The 16600-nt window shown below is 41.8% G+C and overlaps 1 protein-coding gene across 1 annotated transcript; it reads right to left on the bottom strand.

The window, feature by feature from the left end:
- Positions 1 to 2859: 2859 nt before the first annotated feature.
- LOC103706840 (auxin-responsive protein IAA27-like) lies at positions 2860 to 7830 on the bottom strand. Its single transcript, XM_008791087.3, has 5 exons — positions 6994 to 7830; positions 5747 to 5976; positions 4676 to 4817; positions 3993 to 4054; positions 2860 to 3217 (listed from the first exon to the last, which is right to left on the bottom strand). The coding sequence occupies exons 1-5, from the start codon at positions 7476 to 7478 to the stop codon at positions 3180 to 3182; spliced, it is 957 nt and encodes a 318-aa protein (XP_008789309.1). The 5' UTR covers positions 7479 to 7830; the 3' UTR covers positions 2860 to 3179.
- Positions 7831 to 16600: the final 8770 nt, after the last annotated feature.

Raw genomic sequence — 16600 nt, forward strand, 5'->3', positions numbered from 1 at the left:
GAAGATCGCGGGATTGAACCCCGAATGAAGAGGAGAGGGACTTGATTTTCGATGGAGTGGAGGGGTCTGCTTTGTCCTTTGACTGGACCTTCTTTGGGCTTGAGGTCGATCGGGCTCAGCTTAACCGAGATTAAGGCTGCAAGGCTGTGAGCTCTGAGATCGGACGCGCTAAGGTGGAGCGTCTCGAGGTCGGGCACCTTGAGAGTTGCCGCCGCCGCCGCGCTCACCATCACATGCCGGCGATATATCTACGTGTTTTGAGCAATCCATTTCCCCCAACAGAAACAATTCACCATGCCATATGCTCCATGAAATCTCATGCTGGTGATAGTGGAGAGCAGCAGCAATGACTAGAATATTTGTTATAATTGCTGGAAGGATATATTCCTAATATTAACATTTAAAGGGGTTGCATGTAACAACTTGAAACTTAAGTTTGAACTCATCTCGGCAGTAGGCATGTCATTTTTTACACGGAATAGCAGAAAGGATTTTTATTACTAATCCTATTGTGACAAATTTTTTTTTAATGCCTCACAGCATAAGTTTTCTATAGTAATGAAAATTATAATATCTGAAGATTGAATTAGTCTCGGCATGAGGCATGCTAAGACTAGCTTGAACGTTCTTAATTTTTTCTTCTTTGTATCAATATTAATAAATTATAAGTTTAAACGTGCTAGAATTATCAAAATGAAACTAGCCCTGCCTTGGCCAGGCTTTTAGCAGGGCCTGACAAATCCTACCAAGCTTTAAACTTGGGTCACTGGTTGACTTCAGATGAGCAAGTTTCAGGCTTTAATGATTTGGGTCCAGATTTTGACAGGATTCCCCAAAGACCCCCAGCCCTGTAAGTTTCTCAAGTCATTCGGTACGATTAAAAACTTTACCAGCATGGTAAGCTCACACATACACATGAAGCGCCTTAGCCAGCTTGGTAAACTTTACCAAAAACTTTATCACATGCAATTCCTGTTCATCAGAGCAGCTTGGGCCCATGTTTTATGGCCTGGCCAACTTTTAAGCAAAGCTCGCAACTCTGCAGACTCCCTGACCTGCTCTAATGTTACAAAACAATATAAAAATGACATAAATAAAATATCAGATAGATTACAAAACCATTATATTACAAATTTTTGCATTATTTGTAATCACTTACCATCTCCTATCAAATCTTTCTATTGTATACAATGAAAACTCTTCAGTGTGTTGTCTGCCGACCATTCAATGATCTCATGTGAAATCATGTTAAGAAAAAGGTCTACTCCAACTGGATTTTTTTGTTTTCAAATTCATGCCCCTGATATATGGTTTTTTTTTGCATGTCAGGGGTTAATGCTAAGCCTGAGACAATGCCCAGGTCCAGTTTCAGCCAAGAGAGGACGGAGAGATTCATGAGATCTATCTACAGATTTAGATTAATAGATACAGAAATATCAGCCGATGTAGTGTGAATAGTTCAACTAGCATTTCGAGGCTTTATTTTCTGATACTAATAATTTAATACCTGAATAGAGAATTAATTTTTTTTATAAAAAAAGGCTCAGCTGGCATACTGATATATCATAACAGCCAATTATTTGAAGATATATAGTGTTATATCTTTAAAGGTCATTATCTTGTATAAATTCTCATATCATCCTAAGATGCTCAACCAGCTCTCACCGAAGAAAAGTCTTCAAATAATAATAAAGATTCAAGATAAAAGAAAATTTTGAATGTCAAAGGGATTTGACATTTTAATTCAAAATTATGGACCGGAAAATCTTATACCCCGCCCAGACTGATAAAATGATAGAAATAATTCATTAGCCAAGACGATGTCCTTTCATTAAGTAAAAAGATTTGTGTCTGAGAAATAATAATCCTGCATCAAATAGGTTAAGGACTCTTGTGATCCTTATATAGTCTTGAGCCCATCCATCTAAGCGTTGGAAGAACATAAAAGGATAGGCCTACAGTAAGTCAGATTGTTAATTTCACGTGAATAACTTTGACAAACACAGAAATTACAAATTTCCATTGCATACAGAAAGCATAATCAGATGATATAACAGGTAGATGGTGTCTTTTGGTACCAATTTGTCTAGTAAGTGACATCATTTCACAAGAAATTGGAGGGTTTCGCAGCTTCACTGCTTAACATGCTCACCAACAAAGAGACATCATCATAAGTGGAAGAAAGCAGAAACATCATTTCATTTCATTATTATAACAAATAGGAAAGGGAGAAGAAACTCGGGTTCTGAGTGTATATAAACCTACCGACCTTCCCAATTTTCCTTCCATTCATCATTGTAGCTGAATGATGACGGTAAAGGGCTCTAGTTCAATATGATGACACTGAAGTACAGACCACCAATGCAGGCCCCTACACATGCTTCTAAAGCTAGAAGTGGGGCAAGGGTTGCACTGTTTGTCTGATGACCCAAATATGTGCATCTATTATAAGGTTTCTTATTAAAGACATATCACAGAATCAGAACTTCATCATGCGTTTCGGTGCAACTTGATTCTCACTGCTAAATATCACTTTGCTAAAAGACTTAGGTTCCGAGTGCGACTCCCATACTCGGTTAAAAAAAAAAAAAAGTAACATCAGAAACCCCTAAAAATTGAAATCAACAAAATGATTGTAACAGTGTCCACCTGGTCCAGGCCGTTTCAACAGTTAGACCCCACCATATGTTCTAAAGTCATCACCAAAGAATAGCACCATATTTGTATCATTTCAGCTGAGGTGCACTTTATGAGCCATACATAATAAAGTTTAGGCCTTTGATCATGTACTCAAAGATACAAGGTGGTAGCCGAAAAACTTGGTTAGGATAGGACAGAACAAGTGTATAGATTTGCATCTGAAAATTTTATCTACCCAAATGAGAAGAAATCTGCAATTGTCATTAGCACACAGGAAGCAATGCTCAAACATAGCAGTTACAAACAGCAAGCCAATTATTTACACATATAGAAATGAAAGGGGAAAGGAAACAGAGACTGACACAACCTAATAAACATTATGTCGCTAGGAAATAATAGAAAGTTACATATTAGTTTCACTCCATGTATAACAAACCATAAGGTAGAAAGAGAGCACTTTGGATGAATCCTTACATCTTTTAAGAAGGGCCCCTGCAGACATTTGATTCACTTGTCTTAGCTGTAGGATGAAAATGCAGCTAGTTCCGGCTCTTGCACTTCTCCATGGCTCTTGGGGCTGCAAGTAGACAGACACATAGACCATTAAATGTAAGATATAATATACTGAGGATAACTAATATAGAAAGGGATGCTCTAAAAATTTAACATTTTCAGTTCTCGTTATTGGATAATTTAGAAACAATTATTATAAAAATCAAGAGCACATGCATTCCAGGAATACCTGGTAGAACTTATGCAGTACAGTGATCAAGAAATCTAAATAACAAATTTTTGATAACAGACATGATAAATACTTGATGAGTGATGCAATTTTACAAAATTGTTTAAACAGAAAAAGGCAAACAGTAGCCTCCATATGCATACAAATCGTAAAAAATCCTTTTACTTCATAATGATTCCCCTTTTACACCTTTCTAGTTGGCTCATAACTATGCCTTTAGTTAAAGAATCGATAATACAACAGCCGTACAATCACGGAAAAGTTCATAATTATGCCTGAGGAACTCAACATTCAGGTAATTATGCTTGCCCCAAAATGCATTAAAAGAAAGACCCTTATACAAAGTATGTAATATTAACGTCATTTCAAACAACACTATCGATGCATAGCATCATTCCGGACCGAAGCACTAGTTTATGCTTAGTTTTGCTAATTGGTCAGATGAGACACGTAGTATCATCAATTAAACTAGCAACACATCAGAAGAAATAGAACATTATGATGTTACAGATGAAGGGTAGCCGATAATGCATGCAGTCCATTAACCAAGTAAAAGCAGTAGAGATACAAAAATCAGTAAAAGATGAAAGCTATTCATGTTTGTACATACCAATTCCAACTGCTTCTGAACCTCTCATGATCCTGAGCCTCCTACAAGAGTCAGTGAACATACTGCAATTGCCAAGGAGTGAATAACCAGTTGTCAATTAAATGTAACACCTCAATGAAAGATCACCTAGTAGAAATGGATCAGAACAAACAGATACAGTAGAAAAAAGCAGAAAACCAAATATCCATGTTATCCATGATGATGCCACAAGACAAGAAATAAAAATAAATACAATGAAATTTATGCCAAGCTGGCCAGCACATGGTATAGCCTCTCAGAAGAAATTAAAAAAAAAAAAAACCAATGTTGCCATAGTCTTAAGTTAGACATTATCTCTATAAATCACAAATCAATTTGACCGAGCTAAGGTTAATATCGAGGAACTCAGTTAACAAAAGATTCAATACATGTAAATTAGTGGAACACTTAAATGTTGATATTGTATTTGTTTAAATGATGATGATTAGCTTAAAACAGCTCAATAATGTTGACCTATATATGGGTAAGACTAGGTTTATTTTCTACTATCTTGATAGCTAGGGACCTTTTGACATGCTCACTTGCTAACATCATTGTACCATCGAAATGGATTTAAATGATGGATCCTCACAACAATATCTTTGTGATCTATCCTTCTTCATTGTAACTATAAAATTCATAAATCTACTGAAGATTGTACTTACTTCCATGGAACATCACCAACAAGCATCCAATCACCATCCTTGTCTTCATATGTAAGGACATATTCAGATCCTTGAAGAAGATCCATCATCCGGCTCTCACTTAGTCCATCTCTGCCCGGTATTCCATGTGAACCGCACTGGCCTGGAATACCACATTAAAAAAAGTAAACCCATCCTTGCATAAAGACACTTGCAGGAGCTACAGAATAATACTGAGGAAAATAACATTTTTTACTCCTCACTGGGTTGCTTAAAATGCATGACTTTAAATAAACAAAAGCAAAACCAGAGGATATTTCCTCATGCAAGCTTTCTGAAAAGTTTTTAACATCCACAGTGAAGAAAGAAAAATTGAAATAAAAATGTTGCTGAAGCAATGTTCTGAATATCCTTTCATCTGAAGAATAATAAATTGAAAAAGAACGCTAAAGTTTAACCTCCTATTTTGGAGGTGAGCTCTTTACATTGAGTATTCCTTCATAGACTTAATTTGAAAACTACAAAAGTAGAAAGATGCACTGCTATAATCTTATAGTTAATGTATGCAGGAAAGGCTCCAAAAGTTTTTAAAGACTAGTAAATAATAATTTCATAGTAGTTTTATCTTTACAATATTACTTTCGAGCAATAATCTCCAGGGCCTTGCAGATATAAAAAGTAACGGAGACAGTAAAGCAATCAAAGTGTACTTTCATGTCTATTTAAGTGCATGTAAATGAAAAAATAAATAAGAGTACAGCCAATGCAATAATTTTATATGCAAGAGTTTTTCATTTCAACTTCGAACGACTTCTCAATAGGAGGCTTATATCGTGATTAGAAAAGAGAGAAGAAAAAAAGGAAGAGAAGAGAGTGAGAGGGAGGGAGAGAGACCTTTTGCATGCATGCATGTGCATTTTGTGTGTGTGTGTGTGTGTTTTTGTTATTTGGGGGGAGGAGTGGGCACTCTTTGGGGTTTGCAGAGCTGGGTGTTGGAAATGAGCCTAAGATGCCAAACCCATATGTAAAATCTTCCCAAGCGATCACAAATAAGGGGAAAATCTAAAAGCATTGAAAATTAACACAGCTCACCAATGGTAAAGCAGCTGAACATCTTCTCAAGTGCCGACGAGAGCTCCTTATAGTTTAAGTATTTTTTTAGGTCAACTTTTCTGAGATATGGGGCTCCATCCAGGCTAACCTTGACATAAAGGCATCCCGTTCCTTGTTTCCCTTCAGTATCTTCTTTGTTTTTTGATGGGTTTGAAGCCATTGTATTCTTCCGGTAACTACGGATTGGGGGCCAACCAACTACCTGTGCCCTGTTGGATAACATTTTTCTTAGATAACAGTAAACATAACCTGTAGATTATCCTATTATGAGCATACTAATATATCTAAACACAATGTTGATGAAGAACACAAGATATACTTTCTATGCTTTCAAGAGGAACAAGAAAACGAGGTAGTGTAAGTAAAAAAAAAACAACAAAGTTTAGCTTAAATTTATATTACATCCACAAATTAGCAAACATGAAAATTTTCATTGCAAGAACATAGTGCATGCATCAAAGATCAATCCATGAATTCCATAAGTTAAGAACAGAGAACCAATTAAGAAATGGAGAAGCAACAAGGAGAAACTATGTCTTTAAATTAAGCAAAAAAAAAAAGAAAAAAGACCAATTATTCAGAATCATTGTGGAGATAGGATCTGACTCAAACCACACCAGAAACATCATAATAAGTAATAACGAGGATGAGAGAGAGAGAGAAATACTACAAGATAAGTATTTTAAAAATAGCCACCATGGAAAGGGCAACTGCATCAAAGAACAAAGATATAACCTTCACAATCAAAAGAAATCAGCAATTACATTGATTATTTATTTATTTTAAAGCAATCACAACCACATATCTCCCAATTCATAAGCACTAGAGTAGAAATAACTAAAGCAACCAGAAATTTGAATGAACGCTTATTCTACATCTCAATTCCATCACCCTTTCTGCGGATTAGTCCAACAAAATAATTAGCAACAAGTCAAGCCAACACAAGCATGTGATTAAGAGACGCCTGAGCCGTTGTAATAACATCAATTCATCAAAACCACGCGTAACAAAGTAAAGTCCAGAAAAACACGAATCATTGAAACAGTATTCCAAGGAAAATAGGTAATTAACCTTTTTTTTTCCTTTTCATTACAATGAAAAAATGGCAAGGACATGACCTCAAAACTTAAAAATAAAATAAAGAAGCAAAACAACCTCATAGATCACCTTACCATTTCACCATTATAAAATGACTCCAAATGCTAAGAACAAACAAAAGAACTTACTTTGCAGCAGGGGCAACTCCAGCCGCCGAAGCCTGGGCCTTCTTTTCCTGCCCCACCCCCGCCGCCGCCCCACCGACATCCTTCACTAAGCCCGCCGGCCCCGTATGCTTTCCCCCGCCATTCTCCCCCCTGGGCGAGAACAAGTTGCCGCCTTTCCCCAATTCCACCTCGGATCCACTCCCTCCGGAGAACCCCCACTTGCCGGAACCATTAATGGCGTCCGAGAACCCCCTCTTGGCGCCAGAGACGAAGCCTTTTGGGAGCCCCAGGGTCAATCCTGGGCCGTCCTCCCGCTCGGGGGACTGGGACCCCGGGAGCCCCAGGCGGAGCTCGGTCTCCTTGAGGTTGAGCGCCGGCGCGCGCGCGCCCACCTTGGTGTCGTCCTCGGCGGAGAGGGAGGACGAGGAGGAGCAGAGCTTGTCGGAGCTCTCCATGGAGGAGAGCTCCGTTAGGCCGATGTAGTCGTGTTCCAAGGGCGATGTCATCAAAGCTCAGCCGCGGTTTCTCAGAGAAATTCCGGCAAACAGCAAGCGGATAGTGTCAAAAGAAGGAGAATGATAGATAGAGAGAGAGAGAGAGAGAGAGAGGACGAGAGGAGGAGGAGAACCAGAAGGGGAGGAAAAAAATGTACTTTGTTTGAGCGGGGGCTGTGTGGGAGGGGAGAGAGAGAGACAGAGGCATATAATAGAGTTGTTTTGGGAGTAAAGATTGTGAGAAAGCTTTGGTTTTTTTATTTCCTTTAATTTTTTTGATTGTTCCACTGGCTAATGATCTTCGTTATAGCAGTGTTTGGAGAGAGAAATCCGACATCGCCATAAAGAAAAAGAGCGAAATTAGAAGAGACGAGAATGATTTTTCTTATATAATTGAATTTAATTTGGAGGGTTGGCTTTTTTGGGAGGGGGCTGGCTGATGGAAACGTATATACCCTTTGGAGGCAAACCTACCGACAGGAGACTGAAAGTTCCCGACAGCGTTTCAGGCAACGTTCGCTCCGTATATAATTTTCTGATTTTGTTCCTTTTTTTTATATATTAGGAGTTCTGATAAGTGTGCTGTTCTTTTCCATCGTCTGCCCTCAAAGTAAGAGTGCGCACGGGAGAGCATTTATCTCACTATTTTCATTATTTTCGGTGAAAAAAAGTTAATATTTTATTATATATTTTCTCTCTATATTTTATTTCTTTATTTCAGAAAAGAATCGGACTTTTTCTCTTGTATTGCACCAATGTTTTAACGGTCGTAAGATAGAAAATTGATTGGTAAGTCAGGTATAAAATGGTATAAATTCTTTGTTAGCGATACCTAGTATCTTCATAAATTTTTTTATTAATATAGAAAATAATGATCACAATAAGATGATTTATTAGAAAAGATTTAAAAATTAATGAGAATTAATGCTGTTGGTCCACCGCTGTCCATGTAAAGAAAAGAACAAGTGATTTGGATTGCATGATATGAACATTGATCATTACTTTTCTTTTGAGTAAATTTTATATAGGATTTGATTTTTACTTAATTTTATTCCTTCTACTGTTTCTATTGCTTCATTTCTCATTCAAAAAGTTGAAGCTATAGTAGAAAGAAATGTTTCATATAATTCAAAAGATCTATTTGATCTAGACCTAGTTGTGAGGATCCGTGCGGGCATGTGTTTAGTCTCATATCGGTTATTTGCTGGGTAGATCTTGGGTACTTATACAGGATCAACCAGCCCAAATAATATCTTCCGACTAGCCATTTTGGATAAAGTATTAGGTTGTTACAAATAGTATCATAGCAGACCTGGCTCATAACCTATATGTACTACGGGACACTGTGGTACGAATCCATTGGGGCTGATCATAATGTTTGTGGTTAGATTTGAATGGTTCTGAACCCTTAGCCTGACGAGGACCGCTTGAATGGAAGGAATATGTGAGGACCTATGCGGGCATGTGTTTAGTCTCACATTGATTATTTGCTGGATATATCTTGGGTAATTATACAGGATCAAAAAGCCCAAATAATATTTTCTGTCTAGCCATTTTGGGTGAGGTCTTGGGTTGTTACATTAGTAATGTCGGGTAGTTTTATTTTTTTATCTGAAGTGTTGAATTAGATTATTTGATCTACATTTCTGGGGTCAAACTAATAAATTTTTATTTTAGATTCATATTTCTGTTTTTCACTACTTAAGAAATTTAGAATATATTTTTGTACGGAGAGGTGGTACATAACATGACAAATAAAGAAACAAAAATCTAGACATATACTAAGAGGAAAGAACAAGAAAACTCGTTAATAAAAAAAATTAAAGAATAACTATGCTGCCTTGGATTAGAAAAAAATGAAAAATTATTTTCAATAAACATATATTGATCTCTTGGAATGACATTTTTAAACAAGAATTTAAGAAAAGAAAGAAATAGGACATGATCTTTTTTTTTGCTGAAATAGGACATGATCTTTGAGTGTCTCTCTTTCCACTTTGGGCGTGAGGCTCGGACGCAGCTTTCCGATTCTTCACCACCCACGCCTTAATCATCCGTCATTATTGTGTTCCACAGCGTCGAACCACAGCATCGAACGGCTCGCCATCCATGCAATACTAAGGATCACACCCCAGCGTCCAAACCATCCGACCGAAGCCTAGTATCCGCTATCGCGCTGCTTTCCCTCGCTCGCCACCAGCCTATTGGAAGAATACCGTGTGCTCGGTGTTCGGATGGACACTTGATCTGCCGCGAAGCTCTGTGCGAACGTGATTTGGACGACGGACGGCGCTTCGCGCCGGGGTTGACGGTAGCGGTTGACGGGTGTTTGACCGCCCGTCCACAGGCACCCGCCGGGAGACCGACGAAGACCGCGACGACGCTGACCGACAGCTGGCGACGCTGCCGACAGGGAATGCTGTCTTGTTCTACTGCCCATTAATTCTAAAAACATATACTTCCTTGACAACGAATGGGTTGGCGAGCCGCTTGGCTTCTCTCGGCGAAGGGAGAAGTGCCACTGGATCGATGTCACGCGGACGTGGGGTATGACACAGAGCGAGGAGAATGAGAAGTAGTAAGTCGTGAAAGCGAAGATGGTCATTAAATACCTGCGCCTTTGAGCATTCAAGGCCCCGCTCGTGTGGGTGGCAGAGGTATGCTGTCAATCTCCTTCCCACAATGTAGAACTCCATGCGAATCCCCCACGAAGCCATAAATTGTTTTGTTTGGTGTGTGACTCTTGAATTGCCGAGGTCCCTTCATTTTGGATGGGAGAATTGACATCTTCCATCCGCATTGACTTTTGCCAAATGTCTCTTAATCTATGTCGACTGAAAATTTCAGGTATATTATTGCTGCCAAAATCCAATTTGATAGAGTCAGATGAGGTCGCTAACGTTGAGGTGAAGGTTCGACCTGCAAAGAGAAAGGAAAAACATCAAAGATTGCTGAATTCGGCGGGAGGATCTTTTGATTGTTTAAGCAGACTAAATTTTGGAGAGCCATAGATATCTGAGAGAGTTATGTGGCGGGGAGTTAAGAGAGGAAAAAAAATAGTACCCAAAGATCCTTCAAATCATGCATATATAGGTTAGTGGGCATGGAGCCATTGCTCAGAAGAAGTAGGCACGTAATTGTCTGACATGTAATGACTACCTGGACATACAATAACTTCTCAACATGCGGGTGCGATCGTCCTGTACGTACCTTACAAGTGCAGGGGTTGTAACCGCCTATTTTAACAGATGGTGCAATGAGCGTGGATCCCTGTATAATCCTGTAAAATCTTCGGATCAGCACGAATCCTTCTCACTAAGGAACTAGTATTGGAGAGAAGAGGGGCTCCGGACTTAGTCCCACATCGGTTGAGTAGTGGAAAGATTTGTGCCTTATAAGTAGGGGCACACCTCCTTCCCTCGAGAAGCGCCCCCTGTGGGGCATAGTCGTGAGGGAAGTATTGCCTCAATAAAGGCGATGCACGTGCATCCTTTCTCAAAGCGGGCAATATCTCTTCCGTTGGGCTATCCCCCCTCCTAAGAGAGGTGCTTCCTGTGGGATAAAACCATGAGGAAAATACTGCCTCAATAAAGGTGGCGCACGTGCATCCTTCCCCAAAGCGGACAATACCTCTTCCGCTGGGCTATCCCCCTCTTAAGAGAGGCGCCTTTTAAATGGCAAAGCCGCGAGGTGAATATTTCCTTCAAAGACAGCGCATGTGTGTCCTTCCCTGATGCCGCACCAGTGCGGGGAAAGAGGAGAAGAAGGAAGAACAAGAGAAAGATAAGGAAGAAGAGGTTGTAGAGACGCAGGAAGAATAGAGGAGGAGAGGAGAAAAAGAGAAGAAAGAATGTAGGGGGAAAGAAATTCCAAATCAATTCATTAAACTCTAATCATGAAAATAGTCCCTTTTATATAGGGCCCAAATACACAATTTGCATAAAACCCCCTTACACAAAAATAACTCCTAATAAGCCCACAAATAACATAAATAAACCCTAAAATGCAAATAAACCCAGAAATAAAATAAATAAAATAAATATGCAAATAAACGGGTCTGACTCAATCCGGGGGCTCAGGATCATCTGGATGAAGGGCTCTGATGTCCCCATCAACTCCTCCCGGATGAGAAAAACTCGACCCCATCGAGTACAGGTCTGTCCGGTTGTCGTACTGCTCCAGAAGATCGGGGTCAAGGCGCTGCAACTGTGCTCTGAAAATTTACGTCACATCAGACTTTGGTCGACCTTTCCACCGAACAAGAGAACGTTGGTAACCACCGTTCCTGGTTGAAATAACCTGCTCATCCTGCGTGCATGAAATTTGGGAAGTGGTGGCTCAACAGCAGGTAATAGATCAGGGTGTCCAACATGGGCAGGTATGTCAATAAAGGGTTTAGAAGGTATGAATATTGTCTTTTTGTATGGGACTAAATCTTTAATATTAAATGTCGAACTAATCCCATAGTCATCAGGAAGATCCACAATATATGCATTCGAACTGATTTTCTTTAAGATTTTGAACGGTTCTGCACTACAAGTTTGTAATTTCTTAAACGTATTTGAAGAAAATCGTTCAAGCCTAATTCTTATCATGACGTAATCTTTTTCACTTAACTCTTTATAACGTCTGTGTAAATCAGCAAGAGATTTATATTTTAAGTTATTTAAGTAACTACAATTGCTGATTTCTTGATGCAATGAATATGGATGTGATGCAATTGATTGTGCAGAGTCAACGACTCTATACTGATGAGACATGAGAGACAAGTCTATGGATTACCTAGGTTTGTAATCATGCACCACTTCGAATGGACTCATACCTATGGACTTGTTAACCGAACTATGATATGCAAACTCAACTGTCGATAATATTAAATCCCAGGTCCTAGCATATGCATTTGGGTTGAGCCTATGATGTGGAAGGTTGGGCAGAAATACTCCGGGAACTAGATCAATTGCATGTTGGATATCATGCATCGGAGAAAGTGGATCCGGAAGATCATCAGGGACTACATCATTAAACTCCTCTAGAAGGAAAACTACTATAGGAGAATGTTCAAGATTGGACTCCACATGGGTATCTTTAGCTACAAGTGCCAATTCAGGTGACTGGCTCTCAATATCTGTCACTACCTCTTCCACAGTAGTGATGTGAAATGACTTGGTTGTACTTAGATCAATAGTCTCCCTTTGGGAATCATTTTGGACAAAATCTAATTCTATAGGTTCGTCTTCAAAGTCTTTTTCATAGTCTTCTATATTTGTTTAATAGACTTCTTCAACATATTCGACCTCTTGGCTCCTAACTTCTGGTTCAGTAATCAGGTAGGTCCTAATGGGACATCGGGATGCTATGTGGTCGAATTGTTGACACATTGAGCATTGGGTTTGGTGCCCAAGAAAATGGGGAAGGATTACAGGTGGTGCAACCAAACCGATTTTAGGTTGGGCTGCAATAGGGGTTGGCGGTGTAGGGGTCCTAGAATTTTACATGAGCTCACGGATCTCTTGTGTGAATTTCTTGTATCCAGCCCGCATGGCAACGATCTGTTCCTTGATAGACCTCAAAATGTCGGAATTCATGGTAGCTACAGGAATTTTAGGTTGACTGAGATAGTACTCCATATCACTACAAGTTGGCATGCAATGATGACACTGGGTGATGATGTGAAATGCAGTGTCACTAATGAAACCCTAATAACTATGATGTAGAACCAAATTTAATGCAAAACAACCTACTAATGCAATCTATTATGATTTCAGAAATCAGCAAGTCTTCACAAGAATAACTTAAAATTTAAACGTTGCTGATTTTTACTTCGGTTATTCAGAATTAAGGATTAAGATTATTCAATTTAAGAAATTAGATTGCAATCAAGTAGTACAGTTGTTCTGATCCTAAATTAATCTGATCGAATAATGTTGAGAAACGTCCTGTTACTAGGATGTGCTAATTTAATATTTAAATTTTAAAGGGTAATAGGATGGGTTCGGAAGCGAGAGGTTTAATGTTCTGACTTTTGACAACAATATAAATTTTCAAGACTATGGCTATCATGCAAGAGAACTAGAACATAATTAAATGAACAAGCCAGAAAAAGTAGAAACCTATCACCTGTCGTGAAGTAGTCGACCAAAATCGTGTGCTCGTGGACGATGATCAGGAGTGCGGTTGCAGCTGATGGACCCTTTCAGTTGACGTCTACTTGGATCTTTTCACAATGCCTCTGCGAGTCTGCTGGGCTTGACAATTGAAGGAGAGAAGGGAGAAAGTAATCTGATCTCGGTTTGGCATAGCCCCTGCTGGTTGTCCCTGTGGGGACTGGGGAGGCAGCCGGGTGGACCCGAAACTTGCGGGTTGCGGGCTGCTGGTTCGGGGCCTGTAAAGTGGAAGCTGGCGCGGGCCCGACACCTAGGCCCCAGGGAAGTAAATACGGGGGCGTGCGGGTCGGTGGGATTGGGTGAGTGCGAACACAGGGGTGGGCGAAGTGGGTTGTGGGGAAGAGGGGAATAACAGCGGGATGGAGCCGGGAGGGCGGTCGCGGGATGGAGGTGCTCGGCCGGAGGTGGGCGGCGTCTCAGGCGACGAAGCGGCTCGGAAGACGGGTGGTGGAGGGTGGTGCTCGGGGAGCCAAGGCGGCGGCGGGGTCTTGAGGTGGACGCGGACAGCGGCGACTTGGCAATGACGCGACGCGGCGACAGTGGAAGAGGAAGGGGCGGAGCGCGGCGGCGGGGAGACAAGGCGGCGCTGCAGTGGAGGCGGAGGCGGTCGCAACGCGGGGGCGGCGCTACGTGTGGGCGGTAGAGGAAGAGAGCGGCGCTGCGTGCGGGCGGAGGGGAAGCGGGCAAGAGCGTGAGGCAGCGACGGTGAGTGCTGGGCGGCGGAGGCGGAATGGCGACGACGAAGCAGCGATGACGGCGGCGGCACGGGCGGAGCAGCGCTACGAGGGCGGCGGCGCAGCGTGCGGTTGGGGAAGATAAACAGAGGTAAGGATTTTTTTTTAACTCAGACCCGTTAGGATTCGGGTTAACGGGTTTGACCCGATCCGATATCCTTTACGGACTCGTCACGTGCGGGTCACGTGAAACCTTTTTTTTTTTTTTTGGACCCGGGTTACCGGGTTGTGGGTTAACGGGTTGAGAACTTCCCGTTACCCTGATTCTTTCTTCAACCTCCCGACGGATTCGGGAGGGCGTCGATCTTCGCGGCGGCGGCTGCGGGCCGGGGCAGGGATCACGACGGCGGCTCCACGACCTGCGGCGGCGGCGAGATCACGGCCACGGTTTCGTGGCCTGCGGCGAAGGTCGGCGGCGGTCCCCTCTATGGACCCGATGCAGGCGGTTGGCGGCAGACGCGGGTGGCCCGGGTTGCAGCGGCGGAGGGGGGCGTTAGGGCGGCGACGGAGAAGAAGAGCGGTGTCCCACTCCCAGATCTGGCCACGGACGGTGGCCACAGGGGTCGCGGCCAAGAGCTTCCTCCGTCAGGACGGTTGCCGCGCGGTTGACACCAGGACGGCGGGCTTCCGTGGGGTCACGGCAACCTCCGGCAGCGAATCGAAGCGGCGGCGCTGGTGTTGTCGTCGGCGAGGGATGGAAGCGGTGGCCGCGAGCGCGGTGACGGGTGGTCACGGGAACAGGGAACCTGCAAAGGTTTGTTTTTTTTTTTTGTGAATCTGACGGAGGGAAAGAAGAATGATCAGCCCGGTGAACCAGGGGTTGTTCCCCTCTGTTCCTTCTTGTAAGAACTGAGAGATCGAAAGATTCCCCTTTTTTTTTGTTGAGCAAAACTGACAGAGGGAAAGGCCCAGTTCTCCTTGAAGCACCGTGAGAACCGAGGAAAAGGAAGGCTGTTGTTGGATCGGGGCTTTGGCAGCAGGGGCAAAACCAGCCTTGCTCTGATACCAAGTTGATGCCGCACCAGTGCGGGGAAAGAGGAGAAGAAGGAAGAACAAGAGAAAGAGAAGGAAGAAGAGGTTGTAGAGACGCAGGAAGAATAGAGGAGGAGAGGAGAAAAAGAGAAGAAAGAACGTAGGGGGAAAGAAATTCCAAATCACTTCATTAAACTCTAATCATGAAAATAGTCCCTTTTATATAGGGCCCAAATACACAATTTGCATAAAACCTCCTTACACAAAAATAACTCCTAATAAGCCCACAAATAACATAAATAAGCCCTAAAATGCAAATGAACCCAGAAATAAAATAAATAAAATAAATATGCAAATAATTGAGTTTGACTCAATCCGGGGGCTCAGGATCATCTGGATGAAGGGCTCTGATGTCCCCATCATTCCCCAAAGCAGACAATACCTCCCGCCAGGACGCAACCCATTTTCCTTCTCTAACAGATGGTGCAGTGAGCATGGACCCCCCCATAACCCGGTAAAATCTTCGGGTCGGCACGAATCCTTCCCACTAGGGGGTTAGTATTGGGGAAAAGATGGGGCACCAGATTTAGTCTAACATTGGTTGAGTAGTGGAAAAGATTGTGCCTTATAAGAAGAGGCATGTCCCTTTCCCTCGAGAGACGCCTTTTAAAGAGCAAAGTCATGAGGAAAATATTGCCTTCATAGGCAGCGCACGTGCGTTCTTCTCCAAAGCGGACAATACCTTCCGCCGGGACGCAACCTCTTTTCCTGCTCTAACATTAACCATCTTTAATATGCTTTGAATCAAGAACACGTGATCCGGTGTTGTTAATCGATGGGCTCGGTCGTCGTTATGGGTTGGCTGGTCCAATCGGCTGATTTAGTCGATGGGTCCGATCGGCCAATCTAGTCCGCTGGTTTGGTCTGTCACAAACCGACAGATCCAAGCCGCACCATGTAACTATAATTTTGATAATAATTTAAATTTAATACATGCTTCTGCACATATGTATAATCGTATATTGAACAAATACACTGATACTGCAATATCACCATGTGTAAAAACACTCACCGGAGATCTGCAGGGGGCTAGATGTATGAATAATTAATTGGCTGGCAAGTTTCTCTTAACGAGTGTTGCACGTTGATGTGTTAGGAAAAATAGTTTAGCCACACTTGGTATCAATTCGAGCATTGTTCATAAGCCAAAATTCTCATCCCATTGATGAGCAGTATGAGATCGTCTATTCCGATAATGCCATGC

The sequence above is a fragment of the Phoenix dactylifera genome, chromosome 4 (genome assembly GCF_009389715.1).
Source record: "Phoenix dactylifera cultivar Barhee BC4 chromosome 4, palm_55x_up_171113_PBpolish2nd_filt_p, whole genome shotgun sequence".
NCBI lineage: Eukaryota > Viridiplantae > Streptophyta > Magnoliopsida > Arecales > Arecaceae > Phoenix > Phoenix dactylifera.